Genomic DNA, 22445 nt, shown 5'->3' on the forward strand with positions numbered 1-22445 from the left:
TGCACCATAACCAGCACAGAAACGCCGAACTGAAAAGAATACTTTAGAAATTTGACATTCTTCATTCATGTCACCTTTGTGTAAAATCAACGAGAGTTTCCTGAATGTGAAGATGATGAATCGTGCAATAATGACGCCTTAGCCCACATGACAATATCCCCCAACGGGTGGTTGTCACCCTGTAGGTCATCCATACACCCCTCCCTACTGACATCGGTCACTGACGCCTTAATGTATTTGACAATATCCCCCAACGCGCGGTTGTAATCCCCTGGGTCTTCCATATGCCCTAATAACACTGGTCATTGACAATGTGGTGTTGTGGCAAATTTTACACCCACTGAACCTACCCGCTGTTATGTTTTTTAATCAACGTTGATTATACCCAAAGTGTGAACAATCTTGTCGACTGTAAACATTTCGTTATACAACCCGACAACGGAGACATAAGGTCATGTGATGAATAGGCGCTATGTCGCTAATCATCAAAGTTGAATAATATAATGATCGACTTGTTTTCGACAAAGGGCAACACATGTATACTGTCATATTTGCTGCTCAGCGGCAGACAATGAGTGAGTGAGTGAGTGAGTAAGATTTTAAGCCGCTTTTAGCAATACTGCAGCAATATCACGGCTGGGGAGACCAGAAATGGGCTTCACACATTGTACCCATGTGAGTAATCGGGGTGACGGGCGACCCTTATCAACCAATATGCTACCCCACCACCCTGAGCGGCACACGGGGAGAGAACCGTAGTATTTGCACGACATATAGAAGTAGACAATATTTGATTAAACATAACAAATGTCATTAGAAGACAGAAGCCTTCAAGCACTCATGGTTTATATGTTCGGAGTTAGATCTGCTATGTCCTAGAAAGAAATGTTTTACTGTTCATAAATTACGGAAGATACATACACGATGTGTCTGGTACCATACTCTTTTACAATGATAGATATGTTGATCATGACGCTTCTATATTGACGAAAGCTCAACTCACTCCCTCTCACCTCTGTGTTCACAGCCATATAACTGATCATTGTTGAGTGTGATTTAAACAACAAATGAAGGCCGATAGTAAAACAAAACTCACCCACTCTCTCTGTTCCTTCATATCACCTCTCCCCCACCCCTCTCTCTCTCTTACGGAACTAAAGTCGCTCTCTCTTACATCCATATGATACAATGACTGCAGGGTGTCAGTTCAACCTCGAGTGCACTAAGTCATTGTGTCAATGCGTGCACGCGTGTGTTGTCTTGTGTGTTTCAGAGACCAATTCTACTTATTGACCCTGAAAATGATAACTCCTTGGTGGTCATAGTTTCTGTTTGGCATGGAGATAACTCTGGCAACTGCATGCAATGTTCTCTTTTTCTAATGAAGAACGGCGTCGGATTTGATCTATTATACTGCTAACAACAGATGATATTGGAAGTTATTTGTTCCTCATGCACACTAGGCTGGATGGTGCTATTTTCCAAAGAGTTAGGACATTCATATCAATATACTAAATTTGTCCTTCTTTTTCCTAATCCATAGAGCAACATGTTCAGCATGCAGGAGGACATAATCCAACACCTTTGTCCGAAACATGAACATCGTCGACGGTAAAGAGTGCTTTGTTTACAGTCAGCGTGTCAGACCGGCTGGTCAGTGATTGGAAGGTAATGAATGGTATTCAAGGTAGACGGGCGCTCAGTCCAGCGGTATCTGAGAACAGGAAAACAGGTAGCATTATCGACCAACTGTCTCACATGCCAGGTAAATTAATGAGGGGAACGGAGGTAACTACGAGGGTCCTCTTCCCGAGAAGGCATCGGAACCAATAAAGGAACTGTCGATCACTTTCGAGGACAATTGACCCCTGGAGGACATGTCCTAGCCTTTCATGTTTCAACAGTCGACGGAGGACACGCTCTCAAGTAAGTTGGTTTGCTTCGCAGAAGAACCTTTCTACAGGTAGGCGTTCATTGATGGTTGGTTTAAACATTTGTTCCACAAGGTGAAGCAGTGTTGTTTTTTTACATCTCGGTACTCATTTTTGTTTTCAGTTTTTAGGTTATTTAAAGGTTGCTCTCGTATTACTATGTAGAATTGGATCACGGATTGCCATATTTGTCTTATGATACAGCCATACATTTGTTTATGATTTTTGAATAACCAGAACTAACACCGATGCTTGTAATGGTTACAGTTCCTTTTAGGAAAATAAACCACCGGATTAGATCCATGCAGACTGCTTACAACGTCACAGACAGACGGATTATTTGCATTAGTCTCATCAGGTGTACGTTCAGAACATAGCGATATCATGAAATGTACAATCGCTAACTCTGTGGAGTTGGACTTGATACGTCACTATTCCGCACAATCATCCAACGTTAATAACAGGATAATACTAACGTTACAACAGGATATCAATAGAACCGTTAAGGTTGCGGTAAAAGTTTATTGTAGATTTTTATAATATTTATGTTGAAAGTATTGTCACGCTTCCGTTTCCCCGCTTCCCTCCTTCCAACCCACCCCAGGCTCCCAATGTGTCTGAGGTTACGCCCAATTAACCCTACCCTAGCGAGAGATGCAGTAGTGGTGTATATGGTACACAGCGTCTTAGATAATGAAAGCAGATCAATAGCCATACAATATGATTTACATATAGTCGTATAGAAAAAGCATGCAACTAAACAAATGATTGTTTTTATTATGTCAGTTTTCAAACGCTTCCCTCTCTTTTATGCCTGTTAAAACGCCGATTTTAGCATGTTTAGTATGTTTTTACAAAACTCAAGTAAATTAATCTAACAAAACACTGACACTGCTATGAAGCGTTACGTTTAGGAACGTTCGAATAGTGCTTCATTAAAGCCAGGTTGAGAGTAAAAAAATCGGTGATTTTTAATTAAGCCAGCAGTTAGGAAGATCCGGAGTTATCGATTATTGTAGAGTATATGGTTACCAAATCGATAATTCGATACTGGAGGATACCTACTCCCATGTAACAAAATATCAAATATAAATTGAAGAATCATTGTATTGTCTAAGTAAATACTGAAGTGTTTTTAGTTTTTGAAGTGTTTCCTTTGGCTGTAAATTTGTAGCTTTCCTATAAGATTATACAAGAGCAACCTTTGCAGTGCCGACACCGCGGAGATGTGATTAATGTGTTGCAGTAATATTCATTGTCAATGATTACTTCTCTAGGCCATACAATCGTGATTACTTGCAGGCAGTGTCAATGTTTGTCTAACTAACCAGTTGATTGAAAGCGTAATCAAAGCGTCCTCAATGTGTCAAACAGAAAACAACTGGCACATCCATAACAGCAAGCGTGCCAAAAAACCCCAAAAAAACCCGACGATTTAACGATTTTCGTAAAATTATAATAATCGCACAAAGGTACTGGGTGAGTTGTTTCTCTCAGCCTCTATGTCAGTCCTTAATAGATAAAACGACTTTGTCAGATAAATACATAGAAACCCTGCAATACCGGACACCCCAAAAATTGGTACGTGGGTGAATGACGTGAGGAAAGAAGGCATAGAAATTTACACCGAAACGTCCCGTTTAACAAATGAGGTTTATTTTCAATGACTCTAAAAAGAAAACTAAAAAAGAACAAATGTAGGTGGCATTCGAAACCCGAGATAACAACGGGGACACAAAGAGGCATCGAGTAAAGTTGATGGGTATATAAGAAGAAGGAAGCACCACGTGAAATGTACAAATCAAAGAAACACGTTTGAGAAGTATAGTAAAAGGAATACCTTGTACCATATCCTTCTTAAGAAACAGAATATTTTCAACCAAATCAAGGAGCAAGAGCAATCTGGAAAACATAGTCTGTGACCACCCGTGTTTGCTGACAGAGATCGACTTCGAATTGATTCCATGGTTTCGTTCCCCACAGTACTGTTTCCGACTAATCGATTCTTGGGTGTGGAGCTGATTCTGAGCGTTGGAGAAGACGAGAATTCACAATTTGATCGCAAACAACACAACAGCGATTCAGAATTTAGTATATGCTTTAAAATAGCAAACACAAAATAACACAGTTGTCCCTAATATGTAACATTTTGAAAAAACCTGTTTAAAAACGCCAGAAAGGCATGGGCCTCGAAAGTGTGTCATGTATATACTCTTAAAAAAGTAGGGGATATTCATTTTTTTTATTTATGATTAAAAATATGTAGGAGGTTTATCGGAGTCGATCAATGTTGATATGATATTACTGAATGTTTTGAGAGTGCATCAACATTTGCACGTCCTTACAACCATAGTTATGTGGAATGTAGTCGCTTTTGAAAGATGATTGGTGTATGACATGTAATTTGCCTGTATACGATTTTCATTTCAAAACAAACGACCAGAAACAAACACTAGCAAATGTGTGATGCAAGTTGAGTGTCAAAATTAATGCTCTTAGTGATTTCTCGACCTTCTTGAAAAATGTCAAAATCAAGATGTCTGTCCTTGAAACGTTTGTTAACGTTTACACTTCCTATCCAAATTGAAAGTTCATTATCCCCAACTTTTTAATGAGTAATATTTTAAGAAACACTTGACTTACATGATACTAAATTGACCTTCTGGAAGTGATATCCTGTATTGTTTAAGATACATCATACAATAAGGGTGAAATATGTGAGTGAATTTAGTTTTACGCCGCTTTTAGCAATATTCCAGCAACATCACGGCGGCATGCTCCAGAAATGGGCTTCACACATAGTATCCATGTGGGAAATCGAACCCGGGCCTTCAGCGTGATGAGGGAACGCTTTAACCACTAGTCTAGCTCACCGTCCTCGTGAGATGGGAGAAGACGGAACACGTTCCAGCTTCAAATCAATCGTACCTTCTCTTATCTTGAATCTATTTTTCATAAGCAGATTTCTTTTTGAGCGAAAGAAATAATGGCTTCGAGAGGTAAGATTTATCAAACCTAACGTGAATAAGTGCATTAGTGTAGATGACTGATAACGACCGCACAGTTTCAGATCTCGAATAACACTGTTACTCTCTTTTTAGCGTTATTTATGTATTGTCAAACAACTAATCCGATCTTCAAATCGATCACGATCACATTATCATATTTTAGTTAATATTTATAAATTTTATCGATTATCATATCGGATAAGATTGCACAGCCGCTATCATGCATGCTTAATATGGCGTCCTATACAACCACGTCCATCAACCACTCATGGTCTAATAATGAGCGAAAGTAGTCTCAAAGCCTTTGAGAAGAATTTAGATGATGGAATAACGTGGGGCACCATGGTTGAAGAGACAAGCTTTGTCCATTCAGTGAATACTGAGTAACCGTAAATATTGATGTATGGACAGAATGGTATGTTTACACAAGGATAATCTGCTAGAATCTCCCTGTTTACAGAGGCTTGTCGTCGTCATATTGCTATCTATAACTTTCCATGATTATCCAAAAGTACTTTTTTAATGTACGATTCCGACAATGTCATCAGGTACCACTATTATAAAGTGATGATGAGTGTATCCAGTGTAATCGGCATCTACCACAAACACATGCAGAGGCAAGCCAAATATTCACATTAAAACACGGCACATTTCCTAGAAAGCTGTTTATTTGTTTTCATTGTTTGAGTAATTATGGACATGTGGAATTATGGATCCTGGTTAGAAACTGACCTCAGCAACCTATGTTTGTCGCTGAAGTCGACTAAGGGGGATCGGGTGGTCAGGCTCGCTGTCTTGCTTTACAGGTCAACCAGTTGCGTAGATCGACACCCCTACGGTTGATCACTGTATTGTCTGGTCGAAACTAGATTTACAGACAGTCGCCATAGGATTGTGGCGTGGTGAAAGCGTTCTGTGTCATGCTGAAGACCCCGGGTAGATTCAATACATGGAAATAATGTTGCGAAACCCATTTCCGGTGATTCCTGTCGTACTATTGCTGGAATATTGCTAAAAGAGGTATAACACCATACTCACTCACTCACCCAAAACAGAGTGTGCAAAAGGTGCGGTAAATATTTTATCCTGGGTCAGGCCTGCTCATGCTTTAGTTAGCATGTTATCATATCATCTTAACATAAACTAGGAGGCAAAAATGGACAAAAGTAATTTTCAATATGCAAATGTGAATTTCGTCAACTGCATTTTCAAAAGGGTGACGATAAAAAAGACATATAAACATAAATATTTATCACCGCGGCCTTAGCTGCATGGACCCGGAGTTTATGTTCCTTTTACAACTCAGCATAAGTATATTTTTAATTTATTTTTTCCTGAAATCATTACGCCGACTACCCCACCTTACATCCTGCAGTGATTGTGACTGTTAAAAGAGGTATTATCGGCCTCACATCAGTCTCAAGGATTGCAAACATCGTTTTAAGCTTATGTTACACAGTCGCCCTTCTACCCAGTCATGATGCGTACAGCGAGACCGTACAATGCCGCAACAACAGCTCTGACTCATGGTCAGCTATCGTAATTTGTGGGTAGCCATCGATCGCTGATGGAAGACTGGAGGATCTATATCTAACGAACTTGTGAATATCCGGGTTAGAATTGATCTTCAGAGGCGACTAACGGGACCAGGTATACAGGCCCGCTGACTTTATTGACTCAGGTCACCGTTTCCCATTTGCGTAGATCGATGCTCTGTTGATCACTGGATTGTCTGGTCCAGACTCGACTATTTACAGAAGGCTGTCGTATTACTACACTCACTCACTCACTCACTCACTACAGTGACAAATAGCCTACACACGACATGAAATTTCCTTTCAAGACATAGGTGTGCTTTTAAACACTAATTAGGAATTATGCATGCGTGAAGAAAGTGACGCTTGATAATACTCCACGATGTAGGACTGGTTATCGATACAGACCGCTGAGATCGATAATCCTTGACTAAACATCGTTCGATTATCGATAGATATCGGAGAGGTAAATTCGAGGAAAATGTGTGAAAACGTCCGAAAGAAATGATTATACATGTATTTAACCCCACTGGTGAGCTGTGACATATTTCTGTACGGGTTAGCAACAAAACGGCGTCCTGAATATAGGTTAGAAGCAGCCAGTGAACTCAACAGGAATACCTTCCAAGAATTGAAAAGTATGTTATGACATAGTATCCTAATGTGACCAGACGGTTGATGGGAATATGGAATAACTATTTGGGTATAACCACTGATCTGCATTATTTGATAACACTGGTCGTATAACAGTGTTTGCAGTATGATTTGTAAGACTGCGTGTAGAAATATTTTTTAAATGTGTAGACCTGATCATTTTCATTACAGTCCTGAATCATTTCAAAATTTCTTGTTTTTATTTACGTTTTGCTGTGTTAAGGTACTTATTAAAATTACGTAGATCAGAATCTATGCGTCCCCAAAACGCGCTCAAAATATTTTGTATGTGTATTTATTAATGTTTTTCGAAAAGAAACGCAGGTTTCTGCGTTGTATGATCTCGCGTCAGTGTTTCACTGCAAGTCATTTTCAGTGCTCATGATTTCAGCCATTGGAAAGTCTGGGTAAAATGGCTTTTTGGGAAACTCATATAGTTGGAACGTTTTTTGGTGTGACGTTGACAATAAACAAACAAACAAATAAACACATCAAAGTTGAATGTTCTCCAGCTGAGTTTAACATGACACCAAAACATGATGTAATGTAAGGTTCATGTTTTATATTGGATTAATTTACATTATTGTTCAAAACGACAGGGAACTGAACTAACTCACACACTCACTCACTTCAAGCCTCATTACTTTATCGAAGTACGATGATTATGTTTACAAATCACGTGTAAGAAAAATGGGTTCTTGGATTTAGATTTCGCCATAAATTCATTGGATGGCAAATATGCACAGCGAATGGCGACGTTTAAGACAATATTATTAGTTGTCGGTGAATGCAGTATTGAACGCTATTACAGTCTGTCACGGTATGGACTGATATGCTTGACCTCGACAAATGCAGCATTGTTAACGAGTATCTTGGATTGGTAGCGAAGAAACATACGTTATCGACACATTGACAAATAAGTAATTTATATCAGACCTCGTAAAACGACATATTTATCATTTCAATCTTTAGTTTAATGGTAAATATAATCAATATTGATGTCTTGGGCATGTCGCAAAAAGGGTCATGTTCGGACACATGGTTCCATGTGTACCATGGGATCTGCTATATGTATGACATTACGACAACCAGTCCTCTTTTTGTCAGCACTGATTTTTGTTTTCAGATCCGACATTGCTCAGACAAGAAACACGTGACCCTAACGACCAATGAAGATGGATGTGATGCTGCCACACCCCTTTCTAGACTGACCAATCACAGGGCCAGACACTATGCTCTATCTCTGATGCGTCATTTAGTGGGAACGTTTATTAGACGAACTCTTTCATAACATTACCCATCAGGGATGAGGCACACGGAAGATGCATATTGAAATCACAATCAATATTAAGGGATCTGTTATGCGCCAGAAAACTGATATATCATTTTCTCAAAACCACCAAGGAATTGATTGTTCTGCTATTGTGGCATCTGGACCAGCCTCGATGACCTGAAGAAAAAATACCAGATCGATCCTTCACATTAGGCCCCTGACTTGAGAGGACGTAAATACTCAGACTTTGCTATTTTCAGCTGTAGCAGTCAGATATGAATTACTGTCTTAGCATTTAATCGACAAATATATATTTCTCGCTTCCATAACCTACGAGAAATACAGGGCTTCTAATTGTAAGAGCCTGCATGAAATGACACCCTGACACCCTGATATCTCATGATATCTAGTAATGGAGGTGCTCATCCGTTAGGTAGTATATGCTAAAACAGTGCTACCACCAACGATCAATGAGCTACCACTGCTTGTAAATGAAGGTTGAACCTGGTCTTTGATATTCAGTATGGGATATTGTCAGTTACCATATATGTAATACAAAATGAGAGTGACCAGTTGAGTTAACCACTTTCTCAGTACCACACAATGTACCATCGGTGCTGGTCCACAAGAACTTGATATTCAGACCAATAGTTTGATTGACAGTTATCTAACCTCGCCCATAACGAAGGCAATGTAGACATCATTGAAACATTCCCCTGTATATGCAGGAAATTACAATGAATGCAATCACAGCGACTGATCCGTAGGGAATCCGGTCTCTATTGTGAGAATAATGAGGCCAATCACTTAACGGGCTTAGATTTATCAATATCATATTACGTCACAATTCAAGAACAACCGTCGGAATCGAAGTACCACAAAATCATATGAATGCAAATGACGTCTCTTTGCGGCCAATATACGATGTTTCTTAAGACATATCGTTGTGTCTATCCGCACTGTGGCATTTTAAGGCTGTGAGTAGTGGTGATGGTGGTCGAAGGTCGCGGAAACAACAATGAACATGGAGGCTATATCCAACGTTACAGCAGCAGCTGCCGACCACTACACTCAGTATCTTGAATACAAGGCGGGTAGATGGGTGTGGTCCTTCTGCCCACCCGTACTTCTAATCCTCGGGACTATCGGTAACGTGTTGTCCATTATCGTCCTCAACAGGAAGTCCATGAGGGACTCCACGGTGTCCATCTACCTCACCGCCTTGTCTGTAATGGACATTCTGGTCCTCTATACTGGTCTTTTGCGTCAATGGCTGCGTGTGGTCATCCAGCTTGACATCCGATTCATCAGCGAGATGTCCTGCAAGGTCCACATCTGGATGGTGTACTTCACCCTCGACATGTCAGTCTGGCTTCTCGTTTCCGTCACTGTTGAGAGATTTGTGTCGGTGATGTTTCCATACACGGTAAAGAAGTACTACACTCGATGTACAGCTTTCGTAAATATTGCAGTCATAACGGTCTTGTTGTTGGCTCTCAACTCGCACTTCTTGTACGGCCTTGGGGATGTTCAGATGACGCTAGGTGGCACCACAAACATCGAACGCTGTGCTTCACTTTGGGAGGGGTACGACCACTTCCAGTCTCGTGTCTGGCCATGGATTGACCTGTGTGTATTTTCCTTAATACCACTGACCGTGCTCATTATTGCAAATATCTCCATCGTCCAGAAAGTTGTGTCCAGAAAGAGGAATACCCGGCGAATAAATCCCGTGGTGCTGACAATAACAACGAACCACGAACGATATCAAGACAAAAAGACGTCATCAATGACAATGATGCTCCTGGCTTTGAACGTGGTATTCTTTGTGTGTACCGCTCCCATCAGCGTGTATCTTATTGGAGAACCTTACTGGAAGGTGGACAGTCCACCACGCCGCGAAGCAGTTATGTCCCTTTTATGGGCAATTTCTAATACGCTAATGTATACAAACAATTCTGTTAACTTTTTGTTGTACTGTATCAGTGGTTCTCGCTTCAGAAATGCTTTAAAGGAAATGTTTCAACGTCGAAACAGAATCCGCCCCAGCAATTCAGTCACGACGCTGCGGATTAATCAAATCGAGGCTGGCGCTGCCGGAAATGGAGATGACGTCAACGTTCCCGAGGGTGATAGCAGATACGGACCCAATCAAAATACTCTTCATGTATCAAGCCAGGAACAACAAAGGAAATGAAAATGGCGTTCCGCGATATCACGATTTTTAACACGGAAGACAATTTTCATGTTATTACGTGGAGTTAAGGCTACAGTGATCTTACTCGTTGTGCGATATCGGAGTTTTCTGGCAATCACAGTTTCACATCGTGCTATACTCACCGGACTTGTTACTGTAACGAAATAGCATTGTACCATGGCTCTTGAACCACACCATGTTCACACACAACGTCGTTTTAATGAAAAGGAACAACTTTCTCGCTCTGCCAAGTTAACTTTCCCTGATTATTTCAATGTCCCAAGTTCTTGGTCAAAGATCAAGAAAAAAACATGGAAACGGTTCTGCTTAAAAGCTTTCCCTTTCCATGGTATACACACAGAGTACGAACGACGGTACAAAGAACAAGAAATAAACAATAAGTTATCATATTCTGGCGCCGTTTTCGGAAATATTTGTGCAAAGTCACAGCGGACTACACAAAAATGGGCTCAAATGAGTAGGAATCAAACCCGGACCTCTGGGATGTCAAGCGGGCGCCATAACCACTAGGCTATCCACTGAAATACGGAGAGAAAGCATGTTTTCAGGTATCTTGGTTGTAATATGTGGTTACGACTGTTGTTATAATGTTGTGTGTGTAAGCATATTAAAAATGCAATTATCTTTATCTTTTAAGCCCAGACTGGACAGATCAAACATGCCCGTCTTATTTCTTATAGTGAGTGGACATAATTCGTATCACTGTGTAAAGCACCTACTACAACGAATGAAGAGAATGTATTTTATTGTCAAATCTATATATATATTTTCATACCGAAGAATTTTGATAACGGTTGAAATTGTCCAACGATATTAAGTATAAAGTACAGTGTGTGTACAGGATTATTAAGAGAACTGTTTTCTGTATTTGTTCTCTTATTGTCGTTTCTTTGTTCAGTGAAATGTATTGCATCACCGAATGTATTTATTGGCTATTTTTGGATTATTTACGTGCGTTTTTTTTTGTCATTCAACACTTTTGATCCACTATCTAGATAAATATCATGAAGAAAATTATTATTATTTCCCGTTTTGTTAATCATCAAAGCTATTTGGGTAGGTTTATTATCCCACAATAAGACAATCATATCCCAGTGCATCACGGGGAAGCTATGATTACACGATGTCATTTATAGAAAGTGGTCAGATGCAACATATGTTATATTTGGGATTTCACTTTCTCAGTAAAGTATAGATTCCGGGTGGGACTCGACCCAAAAAGTACTAGAATTTGTACTTTACTGAGAAAGTTAAATCCTAAATATGACATATGTTGCATTTAACTACTTTCTAAATGGCATCGTGTAATCATAGCTTTCGACCGTGGGAGCCGTGCCACACTTGTCAGAGGGATACACAAAGTACGCAGTCTAGAATACCAGTTGTCCGACTTTCATTTTTGTGGAAGTCGCGGTGGCTGAGTGGGCTAGGCGGCTGACTTTGTGTGTTGGCGATTAGGTGCCTGATTCTGAGGGTGCGGGTTCGAATCCCGGATGGGACTCGACCCCCCAAAAGAGTACCAGAATTTGTACTTTACTGAGAAAGTGAAACCCCAAATATGACACATGTAGCATGTGCTATCTGGGTTGTACGTGCACCTTAACGTGCCAAGTCTGAAATACTACCAGGTTTCAAGTATAATTGATTGGTCGCGCCTTGTTGTTGTGTAAACAACTATCGAATGATATGAACACACCCGCTTATATTGATTGCATCCATTCATAATTAGGAAGTTGCAGAGTTTTATTTCATTTTTTTTGCTGATTCTGTGTTTACTTAAGCGGACGCTGAATGTGTGCACGGAAGGTTATTGTGTTTCGTTGTGAACTGTCTCACAGAAATGATGACGTCAGTGCTAGTGGAATAAGCAGGCTATTATGTTTGCCGACATCGTTGTGCATGAAAGTTTTATGAGAAAATTATTGAGAACCAATGCTGACACTAGGTGTCCTCGGTAATGGTAAGCTCGTCTTTCTCAGCGGGAAATACCTCCGACATATAACTGGATAATCGCTGTGTGCGGCGTAAAACGTACTCACTCACTCAATCAGTAGAAGCATCCTCCAGTCTCGAGATCTTCACCAGTTTTGTTTTGTCTGTTTTGTTTGTTTGTTGTTATCGCACGTTATCATAAACGATCGAGTTTGGTTAGTGATCACGATCACGAGCATCGTTCTACGCTTCTGGGATACTCTACCATGTGTCGTCCAAGTCAGTGATCCTGAACACCCGATCCCGCTAGTTGCCTCTTACGACATGCATTGGTTGCTGAAGACCAGTTCTAACCCGGATCATCACATGTTTCTTCATGCGAGTCAGGAGGTTTGAAAACTTCACATAGAGACACAAGGAGAGGTAGATGGTGAAACCCGCATTGCAAGGTTGCAACTATACTGAACAGCAAAAGTTACGTAATTTTCGAAAAAAAAAATCTCATCAAAGTAAGAGTTCATGTTTATGTCTTCTGTTTAAAAACTTGACAAAAAGCCTGATTTGCGTTTCTTTTGCTGTTACATATACAAGCGCGCGCATTGGACACACCTGCTACTAAGCACTACGTCCGTCATGTTACCATTGTGTGATCATTCTGATTTAATATGTATATTATTATGTGATCTTAATGAACTTGTGAACTCTTCTAAAATTACACTAAGGATGTGTAATGCACGGAAAGAAAACAAATAAATGATATTATGTTTGTTTGCATTTCTTTTGATTATGTAAACGGCATCTGTGGAACAATCAGCCATCGTAGCCACGTATGTCGTAAGGTTTGATTAATGTGCATAAGTTAGGCACGCCTTAGCGCTAAGATCGCTTTATGGAACAAAGTATTTGAGTATTTGATTCTCTAATTTAATTACTGGCAAACTGACTGTACCATGTATATCAGCATGCATGTCAAAACTACTGCTTGACAAGTATAAAATGAAGCATGACCTGACAAATGACCCCAATTTGCATACATGGGGACGCCCTCCAGAACATCCCATTTGAAACAACAGGGAAACAGGTTGTCGTCTAAATATTGAAAAATTCAATTTCCTTGTGCGAATCGTGTTTTGCTGAACTAAATCGCTCTACGAGACCCGTGTTAAACAGTAGCGGTATTGATTTCATGCCACGGTCAGCATGTATTGCACGTGCTTAATCACCAATCTACCCGTAGCAACCAAGTGTATTCGTCCAGATTACCTGACAAGCCTGCTTGTCACAAACACGTTCACTGCGCTGGCTCATCTAATACTTGTCAAGCAGTAAAGTTCGGTTTGACATTTCCACGGAACCTACTCCGCTGAGTCTGTCTTGATTTGCATCCACTTTGACCTAGCATCAAAGTGAGACCCACAGTAATTAATCAAAACTCGGGTCAGTGGGGCGATTCCTTGGGCGTGTGTAAATTCGCCAAGGGCATGTCATGGAAGGATCACAGAGCATGACAGATGACAATGCACTGACAACATGACATTGTACTTTTACCCCGGCGGACGGGAGGATCAGAACGCCGATCACGTGACCAGCAAACACGTCACATCTCAAGACACTTTTGTTAGCCGATCAGACTGATAGTGTTTTGGCTGCTTTGTTGTTTAATGCCGAACTAAGCAATATTCCAGCTATATGGCGGCGGTCTGTAAATAACCGAGCCTGGACCAGACAACCCAGTGATCAAAAGCATGGGCAACAGTCTTCGCAATTGGGATACGATGACGTGTGCCAAGCAAGTCATCGAGTTTGATCACCCGATCCCGTTAGTCGCCTCTCATGACAGACATAGGTTACTGAAGATTCATTCTAACCGGATCTTCACGACTGGGCTGATATTTAGTCTGAGAAATGTGGTGTATCCTGTTACAAAATGCGCATTTATAGTGTAATATAAAGAACAGAGAAATAAATGAGTGACAGAGTGAATGAAAAAAACAATCATGAAGAATTCTTTGGCTCAATCAATCCACACTTCTTCAAACATTCTACACAACAGGCTCTCGTGTCATTGCGAGGATTAAACATTTTCTTCAAAAAATATGTAAAGGTTTTGAGAGGATATATTGAACTGTGAAGCCTTTCAAGTCGGGGCTCATTTCAAAATTTTCATATTTTAAAAAACTCTTTAATCGTTGCAGTGACACGAGCACCTGGGTTCTACACTTGTGTTGGACTCCTTGTTTAAGTGATTGTTAGATGGCTTGTTGAACCACTGTTGAACCAACAACGTATGGAAGAGAAGCTCCCATACTAATCCCGCCCACTAGAAACAATCCATACACAAATATGGCACCTTTATATTGGGATACAAAGTTGACACACTAGATAGTCAATGAGCCTTTTCTTCCGATAACCACCATCTGCAAAACATTCCGATAGCCACCATCTGCAAAATATTCCGATAATCCACCATCTGCAAAACATTCCGATAACCACCATCTGCAAAATATTTCTATAACCACCATCTGCAAAACATTCCGATAACCACCATCTGCAAAACGTTCCGATAACCACCATCTGTATCATATTCCTATAACCACCATCTGCAAAACGTTCCGATAGCCACCATCTGCAAAATATTCCTATAACCACCATCTGCAAAACATTCCGATAGCCACCATCTGCAAAATATTCCGATAACCACAATCTGCAAAACATTCCGATAGCCACCATCTGCAAATCATTCCGATAACCACCATCTGCAAAACATTCCGATAACCACCATCTGCAAAATATTCCTATAACCACAATCTGCAAAACATTCCGATAGCCACTATCTGCAAAACATTCCGATAACCACCATCTGCATCATATTCCTATAACCACCATCTGCAAAACGTTCCGATAGCCACCATCTGCAAAACATTCCGATAGCCACCATCTGCAAAACATTCCGATAGCCACCATCTGCAAAACATTCCGATAGCCACCATCTGCAAAACATTCCGATAACCACCATCTGCAAAATATTCCTATAACCACCATCTGCAAAACATTCCGATATATAGCCACCATCTGCAAAACGTTCCGATAGCCACCATCTGCAAAACATTCCGATAACCACCATCTGCAAAATATTCCTATAACCACCATCTGCAAAACATTCCGATAGCCACCATCTGCAAAATATTCCCATAGCCACCATCTGCGAAATATTCCTATAGCCACCATGTGCAAACATTCCGATAGCCACCATCTGTAAAACATTCCTATAGCCTCCATCTGCAAAATATTCCGATAGCCACCATGTCCCAAAAGCGGACCGATGAATTGCAATCTACCTAGAAAACTGATAAATATATAATACTTAATGAAATTCTCGTCATAATAAAACATCAGATCATCTCTGTGAGTAGAAAAAACTTGTTTAACACACTATCATTACGTATCATAATATTGACACAGGTCACTTTTTGTACGAGGGAGGAGTGCAGAGAAAGGGACAGCCAGATATTCGACAAGCACGTGCGCAAGTTCCAGCAAAGTAATTGATTCATTAACCTGTGCTGTACCATCCCCATCCCCATCGCACACCTTCCTGTCCCTATCTTTGCACTCATCCTTTGTAACAACTGTCGTAATGACTGTGTCAATATTTTAATGATAGTCTGTTCTACAACTTTTCAATATTAAGGGCTTAAATTCTACAAACAATCTCACAGAGTTGGTTTGATATTTTGATTTGATCAGCGTTTCACTGAGTATCATATTTTTATTTGTTTTCGAGTTAGATTGCACTTCATCAGTTCGCTTTTATGTCAACGGACTGCACTGACAACAAATACCCCCGAAAATACAGACCAGGCACCTGACTTATAGTCGACAGAGATTGTGCCAAATAAAGAGAGTATTCTGTCATAATGTGTTGTCAAGTCTACCATATGTATTTACCCATAGCATAATTTGTATGATATAAATCCAGTGAGAACCGAAAGACTGATATACAGTCACAGAGCCCAGACACAATCACTAGTTCACCCCAGGGCCGAGGCGATGTAACCTTGACCAATTATCGATTTGAGTTCGCCTCCTTGGGATTATGATATCATAATATGTCGTCAAGTCTATCATGTGTAATTAGGAATTTCATAACGTGCGCGACATATTTCCTAAGAGGTCCGAACACGGTGCTACAAAACATGTAATTTGACCTTGTCGATTGCAGCCAGTGGTGTCGATATCGTGACATGTGGCGCCTGACATGATGCGTTAAAATTAGGAGTGTGTATGTTGCTTGCCACTTTTATCAATATCCCAGTCGGGGCAAATATTTGTCAAATGTTTTCAAGGTTTTATTTCAAGAATCGGAATACATATTCATCGAACTTTAGTCTCACGACAGCTCAAATTCGGCTTGACACTGAACCGTGTATATATCGATGGGAACTATAAACAGCAGCTGTTCATATGCGGCCAACACACACTCAATATTCGGAAAGATACAAATATATTTGGTTCGTTCAAATTACGTAGTCGGGGCAATCTACCCTCTCCTGGTGGACAAGCAAAGCGAAATGACAAACATCCAGCTGTGGCAGACAGGTTAACCCAGACGCGAGGGAAGTGTGAAATAGCCAGTAGTTCGATAGCAAGTGGCTAGAAAATCTCCAACTCTAAAGAACTAACATCGCCACACACAGGATAAAGCTTACATTCACGTGAAGCAATAGCAAGGGTCACACCCAAACACCACTGAATCGAAGTAGATGTTTTAGGACTGCTTTTGTTCATCATCTACATCAATGGCGTTGTTGAAGCTGTACAGATAGTAACATCCGCCTTTTGCGGATGTTATGTCGATATATGTTGTAATAGAAAATCATATTGCAGCAGCTGCAGTTATAAACAAAGATTTGGCAAAAATGTCAGATTGGGCTAAAAAGTGCCAAGTTAGTTTTAATCCTAGTAAGACTGAGAGCATACCTTTCACTCGGAAAACACCAAACTATGTCAGACCAAACATATTAATTAATGGAGAAACTACTAAACAAGTTGATTACCATAAACATCTAGGTATTATACTTCAAAGCGATTGTTCTGGCAAAGTGCATACATATATCATAAAGAAAATTAGTCCAATGATCAATTTCTGAGAAGTTTGAAATTCCGTTTATCTCGAAAAACTGTTAATACTTTATACAATTCCATTATCTTACTACTTTTTGATCATCGCTTTCATAAATGCATAAGTGCATAAATAACTGCAAGACTGAACAGGGATCTTACTGGAGAATTTACATTTAGACACTTTACGTTCTATATACGGTGCGGTTCTTGGCACCAGTCATGATAAACTATACAGGGAAACCTTTTCTAGTACTCTGACAGAAAGACGATATCGCTCTCAACTTATAACTCTCTGTAATGTGTATCCTTGTTTGACTCCTGATTGTCTGAACGCCCTTGTACCACGTAGAGTATTTGAACAGAGCAAATATAATCATAGAAAAAGTAGTTCCATTCAAACTATTTACTGTAAAACGGAAAGATATTCTCAATCATTTTCACACGATTATGTCGTGGAATTCATGCGGGGAAACGTGGAAACGCTTTACCCATTAGGCTGCCCCACCCCGTCAGGCCGAAGACCGGGTTCGATTCTCGAGATGGGCACAATATGTGAAGCACAGTAATGGTGTCCCCTGTTGGAATATTGTTAAAAGAGGCGTAAAACTAAACTCACTCACCCTAATCAAGGAAATATTCCCAGGAACACCAAAGATGATACTAGCTGTATTTACGGATGATCAAATACGTTCACGTGATGTATGTAGGCTTTTTGTCACCTGATGCTCGTTTACGTAAATACAATAATTCTTCGGGGAGGGTCTGGTCCGGTAAGACCTACTGTAACAGGAACCTATCGCCAGCCCTCTCCCAGGAACAGGTAATGGTAACTAGACTCATAATGGACAGATTAACTCACGGTAGGAACTATCGACGATGTGACATAAAAATGATGTACAGGCCTGAGCAGCCACTTACGATCGGAGCGTTTAGATTGTGTCTGCATTGTCAAGCAGAAAACCTGCGGAGTGCGGCGTCGGATTTACCCGTTAATAGCTCTGGTACCAAAGTGCCATTCAAAGTGGGATTTCCTGGATTTGCCAGTTTGGTGTTACATCAGGGTGATGAGGCTTAGTCATTAATTGTGGACATAGCTGATGGTTATGGCTGCGGTGACATATTACTGTCCCTAATGATGGTGAATCATTCTCTTCCCTGTGTTATAACAAGTAAAATCGGATTTCTTTTTTTAATGCTTGCCTAATGTTTTATGGTATATAATTGGAATTAGAAAAAAGTCTTTCGCGATATGGTTTACTAAATGTAGTTATACGTGACTATAACCCATATAAAAATATATATAATGTTATTTTAGTTAAAAATAGCTTTCAAGATTTATGGAACGGGCCTCTCAAATCGAGTGATTAATAAATTTAAATGGTGTCTTAGGCTACTCTGTGGTATATAGTTACCATTAAAACTTCATACTCTTTGATTTGTTAAAACTGCTTCAAGGCTTCGGCAAAGTTGTTCCAACAAACACACCAGTTACCACAAGTGTAGAAAACGGCGACAAACCTGGGGTGGCCGTTTGTCAGTATGACGTCATCACGACGAGTCAAAGCGACTCTGTAAGCCAGTCCACAAGTTAGCTAAACAAATGACATAATCACGGTAAACAACCCCAAGTGCCAGATACACACGAATGCACACCGACACTCCATCTGGTGTCCATATGGTGTTGAGAAACGACAATGTCGGAGAGGCGACGAACATTGTAAAACGAAAACATCCATCACGATATAATCAAACTGAGAGTACAGAGATCAATACGATGATGTATGCGACTTGTCAGCAGGGTTACAAAATTATATATGCATGGACAGATGATCTCTTTTCTATTAAAGTCCACATTGTCTTCAAAGCAAACCTGCTCAATCAAAACTGCCCATCACATGTTGAACAGCCATGAATAGTCATATTTATCTTCCGGGCAAATCCATTCCAATCACATTATCTGTGATTTCATTATCTACAGACATCAAACTGTCACATCTCTTTACAATACGATATGTATAAGAAAGGTTTGATTATGGCGCCAGCATAGAAAGACCAAATCATTTCCCTTTGTTAGCAGATCATTATTCTGCATCATATGGCGTTACTTTGCGTCCTTCTTTGGGTAATGAACGGGATATTGTCTTACGTGGTGTTCCAGCTGGTGCGGTCATTCTTCACATTATTTTAGAATCCATTTGGCGGATCCAGTGCTCATCTTCCTTCGTATAGAAAGTTTATTAAAGGTCACACGCAACCAAAATATCAGACACAACTAAAACAGACTTATTCATGATACATAAAATGCATTGCTGATTAAATAAAAAAACAAATAAAGAGAATTATAGAGTATGATCGCAAATCAAAAGAGCAATACTTTGTACTTGGGTTTACCAGGGAGCCTATATAGAGATTATCCCTGAGTTTACCTCCCTCGAAACGAAGCAGCCGCGATACTGAACCCAGTCAGAGCCGGTGGGGTGCACTCATGTGTAAAGCAGCATTTTCATTGGCCACTGGTTCATTTGCCAGCTCTTCATTTAAGGCTAGCAAGCCCGATAGATGTTAATTGCATGTGGTCAGTGAAGTTGCGCGTGCATATTGCCATTAGTAGACAGACTGGCAGACATAAAAGTGTCAATAAACCAGACATTGACTTTCCTCTGTGACAGAGTCTGCTGATCACAATCAACATATTTTTTTATGTAGATTATTTATTTGTTTGTGTACACAACCAAGATCAGACTACTGCTCACGACCTCATACTCCTGGCAGGTATACTGTATCAAGCTCAGCGAACTTATTTGTAGCTGTTGAAACCGCTTTTTCCACAAACCGCTGGGGGAAAATAAGTGAATCGTTTGAACTCCGACGTCGCGGGCTTTTTTTAACGCGTTGTATTTCAACTTTATAGGTTGAATTGACATTTTTTATGATTTGTTTCGGTAAATGCATACCGAAAGGTATCAGAATATGCAAAGTTGTGTTTTACGTTGCATGTTGAAACTCTCGCAAAAATGGCTGAAAGTGAACTGTGCACCTCCAACCCCGCCCCCTGTTTCTCAAAAAGCTGTATCCGCCTCTAGTACCAATACATCACTTTTAAGGGGTCACATGTGAAATCCTATAGGGACATTGCCGAATTATCGCGTTTGTGTTAATTTTTGCTTCATTTTGTAAGGGCGTCAAAGCGACACTGTCCAGGACGTTCCAGGATGACTTTTGAAAACAAGGGTAGTCAGTGTATGACTTGGATTTAAAGCCGCTTTGTACAGTATCCCAGCTAGTCTCTCTCACTGTCTCTGAACAGCATTATTTTCCCTTCTGTACATCCCTGTCTGCAGTGCAAGTCTAGATGTCATCAGGATCAGGCTCTACATCTCCCATCTCAACAGGGCTCATTTTCAATTTTAAAGGACATTACCGTTAGTCTATATTACAACATGCAGCTGTACAGTGAGTGAGTTTAGTTTTACGCCACTTTTTGCAATATTCCAGCAATATCACGGCGGGGGACGCCAGAAATGGGTTTCACACATTGTATCCATGTGGGGAATCGAACTCGAGTCTTTGGCATGACGACCGAACACATTATCTAATAGACTACCCCACCATACCGACAAATCTTGAGACATGAAGGGGCGAGTCGGAGTTTGAACCATGACCACTGGTTTTCGACACAGCCACAAAATACTGATGAAATAATGAAACATCACGCAACATGCTTTTCCTTCGAGACAAGCGTTTGATCGACATATGACGGTGTTAGACGGCATGTAAAAATAGAATGCGAAGCATTTCAATCTTTCCTTAAGTCGCTACTTCTCAGAGTGGAGCCTACTGGTGCAAGAGTTTCAGACCGAATATCCTTGTTCGATTCCTTCACTCTTTAAACGTGTAACGCCAATCCTCAGTGTAACGAGGTACGGGGCTTAAAAATTTCTCACGCGTATCTTCTCCGAGGCCTTGCAACGTAGCTGACCAAGGCAAAGAAGAGTTATGCCCCTTCTATTAAGAACTGCAAACAAACTGAATATATTTTACAAGTGCTTCAATCACAATGGCCACGCACAGTACCCATTCACGACACGGAGGGCAACTAAAACTGCCACCACGGCGCGGTAAACAGCACTATATCTGTTTAGTGTTAAGAACCCGTTTTAATCAGTAATTCCTTGATGGCAGTTTTTAGTATTAAAACCCTCTGTGGTTCACGAGAACTTGTTTATACTTTCATGCTTGAGGTAACAGTTAGCAGTGTATCTGACTAATTAAAAAGAAAACGTTATTTAATTGAAAGAGAATTGTGAAAATTTAACCTAAATGATTTGACGTTAGAATTTTGGCCCGGGTTTATTTTAACCATGTCACCGACGAATGTTTTGTTCGTTTAACGTCGCACTCATTAATATTCATGCAAGCTACATGTATGATAGTAACCGCAACTGAACCAAACAAACTAGTGAATGATATCAAGAGCAACGATCTGAGCCACCGGGACACGATGACGTGTCAACCCATTCAGAGGGTCTGACCACATGATGCACGTTCAGTGTACGCACATTCGAATCAGTCTTTCAGTTGTATGGTATATACAGTATAAGTTGTTCACCGGTCACGAGGGGGGCAGGGGTTGATGTACCGTCGATGTTTGTTTATGTTCCCTGAGTCCGTACAACATATATACATCCAGGGTAATTCAACCGATGGGCTCCGAGGGACCAGTCAACAACGCATTTATCTTATCGAGCATCTTTACCCCTTGTGTGCCAT

At 40.4% G+C, this 22445-nt stretch overlaps 1 protein-coding gene across 1 annotated transcript; it reads left to right on the plus strand.

Annotated features, from left to right (window-relative positions):
* Positions 1-9425: 9425 nt before the first annotated feature.
* On the plus strand, positions 9426-10598 carry LOC137279007 (FMRFamide receptor-like). The gene has a single exon (XM_067811493.1). It carries the CDS (start codon positions 9426-9428, stop codon positions 10596-10598), a length of 1173 nt encoding a protein of 390 aa, XP_067667594.1.
* The last annotated feature ends 11847 nt before the right edge of the window (positions 10599-22445 follow it).

The sequence above is a fragment of the Haliotis asinina genome, chromosome 3 (genome assembly GCF_037392515.1).
Source record: "Haliotis asinina isolate JCU_RB_2024 chromosome 3, JCU_Hal_asi_v2, whole genome shotgun sequence".
NCBI lineage: Eukaryota > Metazoa > Mollusca > Gastropoda > Lepetellida > Haliotidae > Haliotis > Haliotis asinina.